Source organism: Papaver somniferum, chromosome 1 (genome assembly GCF_003573695.1).
Source record: "Papaver somniferum cultivar HN1 chromosome 1, ASM357369v1, whole genome shotgun sequence".
Taxonomy (NCBI): Eukaryota; Viridiplantae; Streptophyta; class Magnoliopsida; order Ranunculales; family Papaveraceae; genus Papaver; species Papaver somniferum.
In genome coordinates, this window is record NC_039358.1 from 35,375,754 (window position 1) to 35,393,599 (window position 17,846).

The 17,846-nt window shown below is 35.8% G+C and overlaps 2 protein-coding genes across 2 annotated transcripts; one reads left to right on the forward strand and one right to left on the reverse strand.

The window, feature by feature from the left end:
• Nucleotides 1–6,266: 6,266 nt before the first annotated feature.
• On the forward strand, nucleotides 6,267–6,882 carry LOC113327626 (chromatin accessibility complex protein 1-like). Its single transcript, XM_026574795.1, has one exon. It carries the CDS (start codon nucleotides 6,274–6,276, stop codon nucleotides 6,709–6,711), a length of 438 nt encoding a protein of 145 aa, XP_026430580.1. The 5' UTR covers nucleotides 6,267–6,273; the 3' UTR covers nucleotides 6,712–6,882.
• A 2,321-nt stretch (nucleotides 6,883–9,203) lies between these two features.
• Nucleotides 9,204–10,916, reverse strand: LOC113283146 (3-ketoacyl-CoA synthase 17-like). Its single transcript, XM_026532313.1, has one exon. It carries the CDS (start codon nucleotides 10,878–10,880, stop codon nucleotides 9,456–9,458), a length of 1,425 nt encoding a protein of 474 aa, XP_026388098.1. The 5' UTR covers nucleotides 10,881–10,916; the 3' UTR covers nucleotides 9,204–9,455.
• Between the last annotated feature and the right edge of the window lie 6,930 nt (nucleotides 10,917–17,846).

The window sequence follows — 17,846 nt, forward strand, 5'->3', positions numbered from 1 at the left end:
AAGTTTGTTTCATTTGGAAAGTTTTATTTGAGCATTGATCGGTTGAACTTACAAGTGTTGCTATCTCAAGCTTGTTGTCAAATTAGTTGTCAAAACTATATCTTGATTTCTAGTCTACAATTAGTTAAGTCTTGGTCTAAGATAGAGGTAGTGGAGAAACGAACCAGTCATTATTTACGTTCTACCGTTTGAAGGAGAAGATCAACCGAAGATTGTAGAGAACTTCATCAACAAAAGGTAAGTGAAGACTGAACCACTTATTTCTCAAGTTATATTGACTTTTCTATCCTTGAGACGTTTGCCGCGTAACTAATTAGACTAGCTTGCATAGAGAAGAATTTCGAGTCGAGAACTAATTATTTGGTGGAGAACAATTTATTGTTCATACTTGATAAATTTAGGTGGAGAACAATTTATTGTTCGGAACCAAAATCATGATTCAAGTTTATCATTCGAAAATAACCTGGAACAGTGACATGTGTCATTGATGTTATTCGGGAATGTTTCGAATTGATTTAGGGAGAAATATAAAACTACTATATTCGGAATACAAGACAGTGTTATTAGTCTTACAAACTGAGATAATTTTTATAAGTTTGAAGCCGTATTACATGTACTCGTAGCGAAGTGGCTATATATCGACTTACAGATTTGTGTGATACGCATATTCGTATGCACATCATGGGAAAATCTGTTTGTTTCGTGATCCGGATAGGTATGCATATTCGTTTACCATTTTGGAACTGTGGTAAGAGAACTAGGCTTAAGTATCCAAACTGGTATGCGAACCAATACAGTTCTATGTTCCTGAACCAGTTTAGTACCCAAACCGGTACGCAAACTGAAAAGGTTCTGTGAACTCCGGAACCGGTAAAGTCTTAAGGTTTCCAAACCGGTTCGTGAACTAAAAAAGTTATGTCAACTCCGGAACTCATTTTTGCACCTAAGTTTGCAAACTAGTATGTGAACTGAAAAAGTTTTGTCAACTCCGGAACTCGATTTTGCTCATTAGTTTGCAAACCGGTCCGTGTACCATGACTCAGCCGATTCACGAATGACTCATGTATTGTACTTTATGCATTTACCAACTATATCGATTATGATTCAATTGCGATTAAATTGTTTCTATGAGATAATTTTCATTTGATCAATTCTCTAAAAACACTAGACTTATTTGATCACATGATTGTGACTCAAGATCAATGTCTTTGTGTTCATGAAAATGAGTGTTAAGCTTTTAAGTTCAAACCGGCTAGTTTCGGCTAACCATGTTGAACATAGTCTTTGTACACAGTTCGGTTACGGTTTACCTAACCAGAGTGTATATCTTGTTTATGTGAATGAGATTCAAAGTTTTCATCTAATGGTGAATATTATTTGCTTGGTTCCAAAGCTATCTTAGCTTAATCCTAAAGAAACCTATGCTTTGAATGTCTATATAAGAGGAACTCCTGGAAACTGGGATCTTTGAATCCTGATTACTTTTTGGTGTGTCCTAGTTTTATCTAGCGTCGCCATCTCCAAAAACCCTTTTAAGGTTTAACGACTATCAAAAACTTCATGGGGATTCGTGAATCCAGGTCCAGTTATCTTTTATCTTGATAACTTGAGTATCCTGATCTTGTTCGATTGTTGATTTATCACTTGAACAAGATAGATAGAAATCGAAAAGTTCTCTTATCTCAACTTTGTGATTCTGCAAGTTTTATACTTGTGAGGTGAATACTAATCTAGGCTGCACTTCGGGTTGCATAAGTCCGGATTTTGAGGATAGCTATACTTTTGTCAAATTTCTATCGGTTCCCATCACTTTGATCCTAATTTGATTTGATCATCTGTTTCGATCGTAATCGGGAAATCAATTATATAGGCTTAATCTATGGGAGGAAGATTTTGTTTACAGTCTTCAATTGAGATGAAGAAACTCTTAGTTGGTGTGACGTCATCTAAGGGAATCAATTGCACGTATTCCTGCTGGGATTCAAGAGGCGCAAGGAGGGAAATTGTACCTGAATCAGTGGGACTGAGTTCAGGCTCAACTGGCTTCCAGATCGGAAGTTAATTGGTAGTAGGATAGTGTCTGTAGCGGCTAAATACAGTTTGGAGTTCAATCTGGACTAGGTCCCTGGGTTTTTCAACATTTGCGGTTTCCTTATTAACAAAATTTCTAGTGTCTGTGTTATTTCTTTTTCCGCATTATATTGTTTATCTTTATAATTGAAATATCACAAGTTGTGCGTTGATCAATCAGAGTAGATAAGTCCGACCTAGTTTGTTGGAGACAGCCTGATTGATCCTGGACATTTGTAATTAGGTTCACGGGTTCAATTCTGTAAACGTTCTAAAACCAAGAGAGAGCGAGAGAGATATAACTCTAGACACTTTTCTTGATTTTAACTCTCGGAATTGTGTTGAGTTTGTCCATATATATTGCCTACGAAAAAGTTGGTGGTGTATATATTTTAGTACCCAGTGTTTTCAAGTTCAATTGTTCCAAAAGTTCTTTTGGAAAGTGCAGTTGTTCAAACTTCTCCTCACTAAAATCAAAAGAGACTACAAATTCTTGCGCTAATGTCAAGTTTACACCTAACTAATGACGAGTTCCATTAAAAAGCACCGCCAAATACAGTACCATAATAGACTAAAATAAACATCTAAGGAATGGTGCCAATGCTTCTCCATGAGTCTGACCGTAACGTATACATTTCAGCAACAACATAACCATCCTCATTTTCGTGTATATTTACTGAACCACCCTTACTAATTTCTCCTAATTTTTCAACTTTTAGTAATTTTAGTCGTCAATCTTGTGATCATAACTGTTAGAGCATTGCTCGGTCGAACTCACAAGTGTTGCTATCTCAAGCTTGTTGTCAAATTTAGTTGTCAAAACTATATAGTCTACAGTTAGTTAAGTATCGAATTAGGATAAAAGTATGTATTTAAGAATTGGACATCACTGCGTTCTACCGTTTGAAGTCGAAGATCAACCGAAGCTTTGAACTTCTTCAACAAAAAGTAAGTGAAGACTGAACCACCTATTTGTCAAGTTATATTCATCATTCTATTTATAAAACGTTTTCGCATAACTAATTAGACTATTGTAAGCATATCAAGAATTTCGAGTCAAGTTTATCTTGGTAATTAGTTCTCGAAATATATGATTAAGTTTAATGAATATTTGTTAATACTTGATGAATTTCGGTTAAGAACAATTTTATTGTTCATAATCTAAATCGTGATTCAAGATTATCATTCGAAAATAGTCTGGAATAGTGATATGTTTCATTGATGTTATTTGGGAATATTTCGAATTGATCCAGAGAGAAATATTGAACTACTTTAAGTCTAGATACAGAACAGTATGCACACCAGTTTCACAAACTGGGAAAATTGTTTTAGGTCCGGAACTGTAGTATATGCACTCAGTACATGTACCGAAGTATTTGTATGCCGACAGTGACTTAGTGGTACGCATACCTGGTATCCATACCACAAAAAGTCTATGAACTAATGAACTTGGAATGGTACGCTTACTTAGTATGCATACCGAAAAAAGAATTGTTGGGTTGAAACCGGTGTGGTATACATACCCGGTACGCAAATCGAAAAAGTTCTGTAAGTTCGGGATCTTATATTTGTCTTACACAAACCCGGTACATGTACCATGACAAATATAGTCACGAACAATGTTGAGTACACGTACCTGGTACGCGTACTTTCCCTGTCGAGTGTTTTCAGATGCACATAAAACTATTTCTGTGAGATAATTAACATTTGAATAAATCTATAAGAACACTAGACATGACTGATCACATTATAACCTATGGTTGTGACTCAAACTTAAAGTCTTAAGTGTTATATGAAAATAATTAAGCTTATAGTTCAATCGACTAGTTTTATTAGCTCACCGTATACGAACAATGTCTTTATACACGGTTCGATTACGGTTCATCCTAACCAGAGTGTATATCTTGATATGTCAATCACATTTCAAAGATTCATCTAATGGTGGACATTGTTTGCTTGGTTCCAAATCTATCTTAGCTTAAACCTAAAGCAACCTATACTTTGAAAGTCTATAAAAGGGGAACCTCAAGCAACTGAGATCTTTAAATCACGACACTACTCTTTGTGTTTCCTAGTTGTAAACTAGAGTCATCCTCTTCCTAAAACCCTTCTAGGGTTTAACGACTAAAAATACTTCATGGGGATTCGTGAAGCCAGGTCCAATTATCTTTGATCTTGATAGTTTTTGTATCCTGATCTTGTTCGATTATTGAGCTGCTCACTTGAACAAGATAAATAGAAATCGCAAAGTTCTCTTCGTCTCAGACTTTGTGATTCCACAGGTTTAATACTTGTGAGGTGAATAATAATCTAGGCTGCTCTTCGGGAAGCATAAGTCCGGATTTTGAGGTTAGATGGACTTTTTCTATTGCTATCGATTTCCAGGCTCACCTTGATTCATTGATCAAAGATAAAATCGAACATATATGCTTATCTGTGGGAGACAGATTGGTTTAAAGTTTTCAATTGAGTTGAAACAACTCTTAGGCTGTAAAGGACGTCAGCTAAGGGAATCATTTGCGCAAAGTCCTGCTGGCATTCAACGGGCGTAAGGAGCACGATTGTAACTGAATTGTTGTGAGGGTTTAATTCGATCTCAACTACATTCCAGGTCGAAGTTAATTGGCAGTAGACTAGTGTCTATAGCGGTTTAATATAATTTGGTGTTCAAATCTGTACTAGGTCTCGGGCTTTTTCTGCACTTGCGGTTTCCTCGTTATCAAAATTTCTGATGTCTGTGTTATTTCCTTTTTCGCATTATATTGCTTATCTTTATAATTGAAATATCACAGGTTGTACATAAATCAATCAAAGTAGATACATCCATCCTTGTTTGTTAGATACAACTTGATTGATTCTTGGATATTGATTTTTGAGATCATACAAGAAATCTCACACGTAAATCAAGTTCACGGATTTAGTTCTATGTACTTTCTAATTGTGAGAGAAAGAGATATAAGTCTGAATATTATTCGTCGATTGAGATTCATTAAGTTGAATTCTCAGAATCGTATTTAGATTTTGTCCATACAGGTTGCCTAAGAAAAATTTGGTGATGTATTTTGGTACCCCCGGTGTTTTCAATAACCAAATGAATAAATTGTGGGATTTAGTCGGTGGTCAAAGTTAGCGCTTTGGTAAAATTCTAACTTAAGAAAGAGATAGTCTCCATTTGGAGACTACCTATAACCCCTGCTCTTAGTCATGCGACTTAGTATCATAGATAGAAAGGTGAAAAGTTGAGCAATAGGTTGGTTCAGTCTTCACATACCTTTTGTCGATGAAGTTCTCCAAATGTCTTCAGTTGATCTTCTCCTTCAAACAGTAGAACGCAGTGATGTCTGATACTCAATTATACACTTCTAATCCTAATCCGAGATTTGACTAATTGTAGACTAGAAATCAAGATATAGTTCTGATCAACTAAATTTGACAACAAGCTTGAGATAACAACACTTGTGAGTTTGGCCAAGCAATGCTCTAACAATTATATTCAACTCTGAATTTGTTGTATATATATATATATATATATATATATATATATATATATATATATATATATATATATTAATCTAATCGGATATGGGCCCAACAAATCGGTTAATAAATTGCACTTGACTCAAATAGTTCCGAATCAGATACATGTAGAGTTAGCTTTCAAGTCAGGATCAAAAAAAACAGAAAATAAACGAGTTGACATGTGATCCTGGCTAACATCGTTTCTTTTTTTTTGTTGTTGTTGTTGATCTAACTCATTTGGATCCGATTCAGCTAGATCTGGCTGAATGTGTTCATTTTTTGAGTCAGAAATAACTCGACCGATTCAAAAACATGTCAGTCAGTAATTTGGTCCCGTAAATCGGAGGCATTTTGATCCATGACTCAAACGAGTCTGAGTCAGGTCGCGAGACAGACCAGACTCTAATAAAAAACAAATGATTTGACATCCGGTGCCGAGTCGGCAAAGAAACAAACACCAAATTCATATTCCGTGGGATCAGAACAAGTATGATGTAAGATGGCGGCAAGGTTTTGTTTTGGCGGGAAACTCTTTTTTCCCGGACTAAACTACCCCCCAATCTAATCCTTCAATCCCAGTCAATATCTATATTTCAGAGGGTACTACCGTCAACATATTTTCTATTAAACCTTTTGAAACCCCAAATCTCTCCATTTTTCTCTGCACAATTAGAGCTCAGAAAAATGGCGGAAGCAGTAGAAGTAGTAGAAATAGAAGAAGGAGAGGAAGAAACCAGAGAGAGTCTGAAATCAGTATTTCCACTGAGCCGAATCAAGAAAATCATGAAAATAGATCAAGAAATAAACAAGATAAACTCAGAAGCTTTACATCTAGTTTCACTCTCAACAGATCTATTTCTTCAATTTTTAACTGAGAAATCAACAAGAGTAGTAATAGAGAAGAAGAGAAAAACAATCAAACTCGAACATTTGAGAATTGCAGCTAAACGACATCAACCCACTAGTGATTTCTTACTCGATTCTCTTCCGATGCCTGAGTCGAATCCTTCGGTGGGAGCAGCACCTCAGAAACGATCTGAATCTCATCTTGAAAAGCCTCTTCGGGTTGGTACTCGTCGTATTGATCAATTCTTTAAAAAATCTGTTGTTGATGAATCTTAATTTTACAATTTAGGGTTCATGAACTTTATCTATGTGTTAGCTGAATACATTTATACTTTGTTTACACCTCTGAAATGTTAGTATCTTGTTTAATTGTTTTGAAGAGTTTCTGAACTTGCAATTATGTTGAGGATAATGCCCAATTTCAATATGATTGTTGTAATTTTTGCATATGTGTCTAATGGTGTTTCAGCTATGGCGAAATGCTAAACATTGGCTAGAAGTTACAGAACCCGTAGAGTTAGTTTTATTGAACAGGTTGAGCTTATGCAAGTAAAATGCAGATGAGCTTCAATGCTGCTGCACAGGTTTTATTTTGTTGACAAGGGTTATATGAGCACGGGCATGTTCATGTCTTTTAGGTCTGGCTAGGCATGTCCTGTACCGAAATAATCACATTTTTTGATACACATGATTCCTATAAAGAAAACCACACATATAACATGACACACTTTGTTGATTCACAACTTGTATATGATCATTCCGTGGAGTTGTCTTAATTGTAGGCGGATCAAACTCTTGCTGTCATTCAGATACTGCCACACTTGTCTTTTCACTCATTTTCATCGAGCATTGGCACCGACAGGAAGAATTTATTAGGAGATAAGAAAAATATACATAATGTGCATTGTAGAGGATATAGACGCATAGGGGACAAGCAGAAATTGCTAGTAAATAGTGTCCCAATCAAGAACTGAATGCCAGAAGTTAATATGAAAGTGAATATCCAGCTGATTTTGCCGAAGTCAATACCAAGGATCTAGCTTCGTAACCCAAGTCACCATCAGTCTTAAAAGTATGATACGTTTGTTTTGTTTCTTACATAAAACCCGTGTTAGTGCAGCTTAAATAAGTTTTTTTCTTCCAGAGGTACATGAACTGGATTTAGAGCAATATGAGCTAGTTGTGCTCATTTCTTGTGTGGTCACTGGGTGCATTAGTGCATTGAGAGGATCTTTCCTCCTGGCACATAAGAATTAAAGCATTGAGATGACATTTCCTTCAGGCACATAAGAATTAAAGCATTGAGATGACATTTCCTTTGGGCACCTAAGACTTAAAGCGTTGGGAGGACCTTTCCCTAGTACATTAGCTCTTAGAGGGTCGCACCTGTTTCGGTGATAGATTTTAAACATGTAGATGGTAAGATTACATATTTCAGAATGCGCTAATTTTTTTGAACAAGTGTAATAGACAATGAAACAAAAATCATCCTACGATAAAAATTAGCTTTTGCTCAAACTTCAGTTGAACCCTGTAAAATTTTTTTAGCTTCGGACGGGTAAAAGAATGTCAGATTTAACTGTTACCTCTTTACGAGTAAAACGAAAATGAAGTATTCATGTAGTTAGAGATTAGGAAGTTTTATAAAACAATTGAAACTCTATTACATATCTAGGAGTCAATAATTAGTGTTAGTTGCAGGTATTCCATTTCAGTACAAGATATAGTTGAGACAATGTTTTATCCCTTTTGGCAAACATGGTCCTCATGGGGTTAGGAAAACATGGTTTCAACTACTAGTCCTTGAAAAGAAGAAAAAGCAGTAGATATAACTGAATTCTGAAGAAATCTTTTTCCATGTAATTTTCTGAAGAAATCTATGATAGATTTGCTGTACTCATTAAACGCGACTCGAGCACAATAAATGAAAAGAAAGAAAGAAGAATCACTTTAGGATTACTTCTCCTCCAATTTTAATGAAGAAGTAGGAGACGGCAACAAAATCAATGCCCATAACCCACACCCTATCTCTTTTATTGTCTCTCGCCCACTTGGTTGTCCTATCTTCTTCAAACTAGAGAACCCACCATTCCATGGTCGACATTTCTTTGGCAATTATCACTGTTCCTTTTCAACTAATTTATTGGAACACCAATAGATCCTATTGAACCATCACATTCTACTTCGAAAATGTACTTCTCTCGACTAAACACCTAGGTACACCAATATATTTTCACTTTCGGTGTCGTTTTGTTCGAAGATAAACGAGTCTGATTTTGTGCACACTTTTTTACTACAGTCTGGGTATCAGGCTCAATTTATGACCACACAAAATAACGAATACTCTCTTCGTTTCGAAAAAGTGATACTTTTAAATTTAGCCTATTTATGGACAAAAATATAAGAAAAATGAAAGTATTAGTTTTCCTAAACCGTAGGTATGTCTTCTTATTAACATGGTACATTGCCGTGGATGACAGTTTAGACGGAATTTAATTTCATAAATGTCAGAATTCACATCTCTTTCGAACTTTAATACAGAGGAAAAAGAGAAGAAAAATGCCCCTCACGTGTAACCATAGTTTGATTATCAAAATTCACATCTCACTTCTCTTTTATTCAAGAAAAATGCTCCTAATGTGTAACCATAATTTACATCCATGCATTGTTGTGGATGATAGTTTAGACAAAATCTAATTTCTTGAATATCAACGAAGAAAAAGAAAGAAAAATGCTCCATTGTGTAACCAAAATTTGACACTCGTGCATTTTTGCGTTAAAAAAGGGTAAAATATATTTCTGGAAATTTATAGCAACTAGTATTATCAATCAACACTCAAAACTATCATTGTAAATTTAATTACAGTAAAATTTAATATTAAACAACCATTCCATGTAAATCTTCTCCTTGTCACCCCCCTTTTGTTTTGGTAAACTTCACAGTTTCTTTGTGACTTTCTTACTGTTTTATTGGAAGTAATTTTCATTTTCTTTTACCATGCTATCCCCTCGGTCTTTCTCTACCAAGCTTTCAGTGGATATCTATGAAGACAATCCTTCCATGGATTATCATGTTCAATATCACTTGAAGAATCTCTAAGAGATTTTAGTACAAGACTGCAAACTTTGAAACCAGTCCCAAATGCCAGCACCCAAGTCTTGTCACCTTTGTTCATCCTTTTCTTAGCTTCAAAATAAGCCAACTCATAAAACACAAGACTACTAGAAGTATTCCCAAACCGGTGTAAACACATCCGAGCCGGCTCAGTCACGTCATCATCCAGCCGTAAAACCCTTGCAACTTGTTCAATCACAGCTTTCCCACCAGTATGAATACAAGCATGCTCAAATGCAGTCATAAAATCAGGCACAGTTGGTTTCGATTCTCCTTTCGATAAAACGGACATAAGAACCGAGTACGCATACATAACGAGTTGACTCAGTGGTAAAACTCGTGGAGCTAGAGTTTTAATATGTTGACGTAAATTAACACCAGCAACTCTTATCAAATCTTTAGTAAGAGAAACCCCAACTTCTCCCATTTCATCTTCTTCTTGAAAAGCTGCTCTATAAGCCGAGTCATCAGCGCCATGATGGGTTCTTAACGAGTTAATGAGTTCAAATTTTGCAACTCGTTTTTTCTTCGGGTCATTAGTAACTATAGCAGCTGCACACCCAACACGAAATATGCAGTTTGTGACTAGCATTGAACGATTATCACCAAAATACCAACCCAAACTAATACTTTCAGTAACAACTGTTAAGGCGTACCCGATATCAGTACTACTGCTTAAAACCTTAGAAGCTAGATCAATACTCATAACACCAGAACTACACCCCATACCACTAAGGTTATAAGTTTTGATGTTTGGATTCAGATTATACTTATTAACCACGAGCGATGTTAACGATGGAACCGGTGTGAAGCTGCCGCACGTTACGATCAAAACTGTAATATCTTTTGGGTCGATCTTGGTTTTCTCTAGAAGTGAGTCGATGGATGCAAACATACCTTCTTCGGCTTCTTGAAGAGCTGAAGTTAACTTAGCTTCATAATCATGTTCAAAGATGAAAGGTGGTACATATGTTTCGTCTCCAAGACCCGATTTCAAATAAATCCCACGCATAAACTCTTCACTTATTTTCGTAAATCTTTTACTACGACGAACAAAATATTCAGCTACTTCATAACTGCATTTACGATCAAAGTTTGGTTTAAAACACGAGTAATCTAGGAGTAAAGTAGGGTAAGGACGTGTTTTATAGTAAAAGAAACATGATATGAATATGCACCAAGTGCATGATAATGAAAGTAACAAGTTTTCTGATAGAATATCAAGAAGATGTGAGAAAGATAAGAGTGTATGAATAAGAAGAGTTAGGGTTAAAAGAACTGCAAATGAAAGATTTAGAACTTGAATCTTTGTCAATGATAACTTCATCATTTTATTAGAGAAGTGTTGAAAAGACTAGTTGTGGTGGTGGTGGTGTAGATTTGTGAATGAGAGAGCTAAAGATGTGTTTTTATACATGCATTTCGTTAGAGAGTAATTAATGCAGCAATTTAATGTGGTGAGCAAACAGGGTTCGTTTAAGCTTTAGAGATACTACTGTTGGGTCTATGGTCATATTCACACCATTAAATAGGATCAACTTGGAGGGATATATGTGGAGTGTACCAACAATGACATAAGTGAAGTGTGTTTTTCTAGAGACAAAAGAAAAATGTAAAGAGTTTTAAAGAAGGAGAATTGATGGAGAGTTAGAGCTGGTACAGTTGGGAAGCTAGGCAAAAGAACATTGAAGAGAGCAATGACAGTGAAGACTAAAAATGAGGAGAAAGAATGAGTACTGGACAAAACATCAGACCAAAATAGTCAGACTAGTAGTGGAACTTGTTGCAGGAATTATTGGACAGTGACTTTGGAATTTGGGGGGCATTTCACCCTATTGACTTTTATTTTTTTCAAAAACATGGGTTTAAATTGACTGTTACAAGGGTTATCCTAATTTGGGGCCAAAGAGGCACAAGAATGAGGTTTGCTAATGCCTAATGGTGAGAAAGCCGCCATTTGAGAATATTTGGTTCTTGCAGAGGCAGGGGGATATATTTTCAAGTTATTCTTCTTCTATCTGTCTCCTACCCTATTAATTAATTATCTGTCTGTGTCTCTATTCTGCTGCATTTACTACAAGTTCCCATTTTTGTTTGAATAATACACAAAGACTTTCAGGACCACGAATTCAATTGGAAATATGATAAGGATTATATATACTTCTGCTGAGAATTCAAAACTCAAATTGGTAAACCATCTTAGATTTTGCCTGATATGGAAGTTTGAACTTCCAGTGCCTTATCTTGCTGGCATTATTAAATCCTCATGCAGTACAACTGTACAGTATTTGCAAAGTAAAACTTAAACTGCATCGTCTGCATGATATATTGATGGAAGCAGCAAAGTCCTCGTGTACGTGTTGTTGTTGTTGTTAGGTTGTTCATATGTATCTACCAGTATAGTATCAGATGGCGAAAGTCATCCACATAAATAGTAATTCCCTCTGTACCAAGACGTGTGATATTAACGCATTCTTACCTAACAGTCAGTTAGAAAGTCACTGTATGTACCCTTTCCACGACTTGATCATGTATTGGTGTTAGCTCTCGGTCAAGTCTATCTAGGTTGTCAGTTAGAATGAATCAGTACAAGTAGGTGCAACCCTAAACTTCCTACTCCTACGTATTGGTGTAACGAATTTTCTCCCACTCTACTACTACCAACTAGAATAGAAGATATCTCTAACGCATGCATTATTGAATTGAGGTAAGTCAGAGTGGGACGTATAGGGAAAGCAAGTGTTTATTGTTTCGTTGACAATTTCATTCTGCAACAGCATTATATGCTGGGATCGTACACTGCTATATAGTCTGGGGTGTCTGGTTGACCATTGACGCCAAAAATTAGTTGAAAAACAGTAATGGGAGAAGTGCTCCTTGATCCCGAAGCTCATACTGGCAGCAAAGTCAAAACCTGTAACGCGCTGGTTAGGAGAGATTATTGGCAATGATAGTACTGTAAAGAATTTCATGAACACGTCCTGTTGCAAAGCTGCAGGGTTACCAAGTTTCATTTCATGAAAAAATTGCCGGTATCGAGCAAAATTCAACCTTAGTCATATGAAGTTAGGTAATTCCTGTGCAATTTGGTAACCTGCTGCAGCACTTTTGGTCTTACAAGGACGAACAAGTCAGACAGGCTAAGTGGTGGGTAAGACTGATGTTTCCGGGCGGTTATAAGAGTAAACGTCGTGTACGGCACCATGTTCCTGTGCATATTAATTACTTCACCGTATTAATGATCTTTATCGTTAATGCCGACCCTAACTAACGAATTTATAGTAGAGGGACAGGGGACCCTTATTGGCTTAACCACGTTTTGATTTTTTTTCTTCCTCTTCTTTTTCGATAAAATCCAAGCTACAGTCCGACTTGATTGAGATGGTTGGTTATTCCAAAAGTAATTACAAAGAAATGTCAAACTGCTTTAACGTTTTCATTTACTAATGGAAATCATTAGGATTGCAGCTAATTTGAACCGCCTGACAAATTTTGGATCACAATAGTAAATTCAGGGTTAGGGCGTAGATTTTCGATCAGGTTAAATACATGGTTTATGAAAAAGATTTAGGGTCACATAGTGTGGATCCGATGTAAAGCTAGATCACGCGACAGGTTTTGAGTTCGTAATGCAATCTTCCTGCCACGAGGTAGTTTTCAGACACAAAAATCGTAAATTTTGGTAAACCAGGATATTTTTTTATTTTCGATGGCAAAGAACAAAATTTATAAAAAAAACTGTAAGTCACTAAAAAAAAGTGACAAAAAAACTAAGTAATACTTCATGGGTGTGTGAACCACACCATCCCAATTATAAATTAGCGTGGATAAACTGAAGCTTGAATAAACATCAGTGTTTATAGTCCACTAAAACAACAAATATTTTACGTCGATTATGATTTGTTACATTCCTAGACATATTATTGTAAAATTTATTGTTTCTTTCTCTCCACACACTCCACTAAATAGCAAATGGCAAGAAACCTCATAGTTTCTTTAACATCTTCTTGCTTTTCTTGTTTTTCCGCTCCCATATAGTTCTTCTGACATCACAAGAATGCACCCATTTAATGCCGAAACTACTCAAGGAATAAGATCATACCTCATAAGTTGTCTTGCAATGAAGAAAAATATGAGCATTTGTCTTCATATGTTGATCATAAAATAAAGTTGCATACTGAATTAAACCAGCACTATGAAGATAATCCAAAGTAGGAGCACCGTTGTAACATAAGCTCCAAACTAAGAAAGAAACTTTTAATGGAATTTTTGGATTACAAAGTTGCTTGTCAGAAAAAGCAAGGAAACCATCATATTATAAAGCAGAGTAGGCATTTGCCACTGAGAAGCCTTTTCCCATACCATAATCCCAATGTCTGTCATCCCCCACTGAACCATCCAAAGTAGGAGAATTATTAGGATCGCCAATTACCTGTAATAAATGCACCACATCTGCAACCTCATTTTCTATTAGACTTTTAGCAAATTGCAAATCCCAAGCTCCCACAGCAGATACCGTGTATCCTTCAACACTGCATCTTTGTTTTTAGAATGCTTAAACAAATCAGGAAAGATCAATTTGAGGGATTACTCTCCCACCTAAATATCTTCCCAAAAATAAATATTGCTTCCATTACGCAAAATAAGAGAGATTCTTGTTCAAACAAAATCTCTTATTTTTAAGATTCCATCCCAAAGACTAAAACAAAAAGATTTATTAGAATGGTTAGGAAAAAGAGCATCAGTAATACATCCAAATTTTTGGTTTATTATTCTCCTCCAAAGAGCTTGTTTCTCACTACTATATCTCCATAACCACTTAGCATCTAAATCTTTGTTTACCAGCGGCAGCTTTTTTATCCCCCACACCTCCCTTGCATTTTGCATTTAGGTAGTGCAACTTCGGACCAATTAATTCAACTTCTCTTCTTGGTTGTAGAACTGGACCCCCACAAAAACTGCTCATAATCCTTTCCAACTCCTTCGTCACACTTATTAGCAACTGGAACATGGGGATATAATAAATTGGTAAACTAGCTAACACACTTTGAATCATGATTAGTTTTTGTCCCATAGACAAATAAGATATCTTTCATCCAGATAACTTCTGTTGAAACCTTTGTATAAGGTCATTCCAGACAGCTTTGCATTTAGACTTGCTACCAAGAGAAATACCCTAAATAATCCATAGGAAAATGAGTCATAGCACAACCAAAAATCTCTGCACAAAGTTCAGCATTGTGCAATTGTCCAAGACCAACAATGGTACTCTTTCTTAAATTCGCTCTTAAGCCAACAACTTCAAAAGCTAACAGAATGTTCTTCAAGTTGTGAACCTGAATTTCATCATCCTTAAGAAAAACAATCAGGTCATCTGCAAATTGAAGCTGAGTGATGACAGTACCTTGAGGGTTAACACTGGAACCAGAAAGTAAGCCCTGAGCAGTATCCTTTTTAAACATCAAGGAAAACACTTCAGTCACAAGAATTAAAAGAAAAGGAGAGATGAGATCCCCATGTCTTATACCTTTTTGACTTTTAAAAAAGTTAGTAGCTTCCCATTTCAAGAGAACGGAAAATATTGGAGTAATGATACGCTATTTAATCCAGCTCCTCCATTTACACCCAAAACCAAATCTATCCAAAGTAGTATCAACATATCCCTTATTCACATTATCAAAAGATTTCTCAAAATCTACCTTGCAAATGATCCTAGTATCTTGTTGTCTTAATTTTTAGTCAATTAACTCAGAAGCAATCAAAATTCCATCATGAATTTGTATACCATGCACAAAAGCACCTTGAAATTCTGATATGATAGAAGGCATCACCACTTTTAATCTTTCTGCTAGTAATTTCGAAATAATCTTATACACACTACTAATTAGGCTTATGAGATAAAATTATGCAAAGAAACTGCACCATATTACACTTGGGAATTAATGTAATATTGGTACAATTAATCCTCCAATCAAGCATACTTGTTTTCTCAAATTCCTGCACAGCTGCCATCAAATCAGATTTAATTACCTCCCAAGCATGCTTGTAGAATTACATTGTGAAACCATCTGGTCATGGACTCTTGTTGGCACCAAAAATATCCACCACCTTCTTAACTTCCTCTTCAGAAAAAGGCTTCTCCAAATTCAAACTTTTCAAAGTAGATAAAGTAGGGATTTCAAGGTTCTCAAAATCAAGCCTGATTTTGCGACTCCCGGCAAACAGAAGATAATTAAAAGGTTTAGTTTCCTCAGCAATTTTAGTCTTATCATAACACAATTCACCATCAATTTTTAAATAGTTGATACCATGTGCTTATATTTGAAAGACGCAATTTGGTGCAAATAACTAGAGTTTCTTTCACCATCTTTATATATTAGCCTACCTTTCTTTAGCTCTTTGAGCATTTCTTTTAGCTATATTCGTGGACACTTCGGTGTGTTTTATCTTAGCATGTTCTCTAGCCACAAGATCTTCATCAGACAAAACAACAATCTCTTCTAATTAAGTTATCAAGCACATCAATGGTGAGCTCCATATTATCAATTTGAGATTGCAAATTACCAAAAGTTTCTTTTTGCCATTTCTTAATAATAAATTTAAGAGCCTGCAATATTTTAACAAAAATAAAACTACGCCTCCGCACAAAAGAAAGATTGTCCCACAAAATCTCAAAAAATCTGGATGATATATAACGAAATTTTCTAACTTGAAAGGGGATTTGATCTTATCACCATAGTTGCAGCATAATAATATGGGAGAATGGTCAGGAATTGGCATCCTTAATATCAACTGAACAGGTGCATGCTAATGAGTTTAAAAATTAACTGAAAAACAAATTTGTCATACCTTATCAATAAGGGATGTTGTTGAGCATTCTTCCATGTAAATCTTCCACCAGATAGGCAAATCAATAAGCCCAAATCTATTAACAAAAGATTTAAAAGATCTCTTGTGATTAGTACCTCCACCAGCCAAATTCCTTTCATCAGCAAAAAGAGTAGCATTAAAGTCCCCTCCAAGTAACCAAGGATCATCAAACAATAACCTGATATCTCTTAGTTCCTGCCAAAATTGATCGTAGTAGCCTGTGTCAGATGCCTCATATACTGAAGTGAAAAGCCAAACAAAATCATCTACCACATTTGTAAATTTGATTGTCACTGAAAAATCACCAAACAGTTGATCCTCCATAATCAAACACCCTCTTTCCACATCACTATAATGCCACCGGATACACCTTCATAAGCTAAAAAAATATAGTTACATCCATTGCTCCCCCAAAGAGATCTAATAAGCTTATCATCAACCAATTCCAATTTTGATTCTTTAATTGTGACAATAGTAGGATTATTTCTAGAAATTGCACTTCTAATACAATAATTTTTGGTTCTTGGCCTAAACTCCTAATATTTTATCTCAAGATTTTGTGCTCTATTAATCAACAAAGCAAACCATAGAAGAGATTGTATTGAAACCTTATTCATCTTCAAAAATTTCCAGGTCAGATGAGCATCTAGATCGCCAATTTGTTCTTCAATTGCATCAATATGTAACGCCCTTGAAACTTCGATCCTCATCAAAATCATAATTTCCCAAACCATCATCATCTTCTACCAATGGAATTTCCAGATTAGGATTAAGCCTCTTTGTTTCCCCTTCTAATTGATCTTTACAGATACTTATCATTGATGAATTATCTGTGGATAAACCTATTTTTTGAACGCCAATTTATCTTCAATATGTTTCTGCAAGCTGTCTGTCTCTGTAATTTTCTCTACTGAAGTAAGAAATTCTCTCGTATTATTATCCTTGTGTGACATCTCAATGATAAAGTCACTACTTTTTGATGGAATCGACTCACCTGAAAAAGCATCTAACAGTTCAGAAATAACCGGGTCATGGGCAGGAGTTCCACTATTTTCTAGTGTAGAGCCGATATTCGAGTCGAAAACCACACTCGAAGGTACCACTCTCCCCATCTGGCCCATATAAAGACCGGTATTCTGAGTTGGATCATGAACATGAGTTCCACCCTTATCTGGCGTAGAGCCGATACCACTTCCATTGGAACCTCTCTCCCCATCTAGTTCATATTTTGACCCACTCCGCTTTGTTTTTCTTTACTGCGAATATATTTCAGTTTCATTATATATTTCGGGGACGCAAGACGAATTTAATGTTAAGAAGTAAATCAAATGTTTCTTTTTGAAAATAAATATGAAAATACGAGGGTACCCAAATTGAAAAGCGGGTGTACGACAACCACGCCAAATATTTCGCTTAGCAATCCGTA

Excerpts from the sequence above, each read along its gene's own strand:
- LOC113327626 (XM_026574795.1), top strand. The coding sequence starts at position 6,274 with ATGGCGGAAGCAGTAGAAGTAGTAGAAATAGAAGAAGGAGAGGAAGAA.
- LOC113283146 (XM_026532313.1), bottom strand. The coding sequence starts at position 10,880 with ATGATGAAGTTATCATTGACAAAGATTCAAGTTCTAAATCTTTCATTT.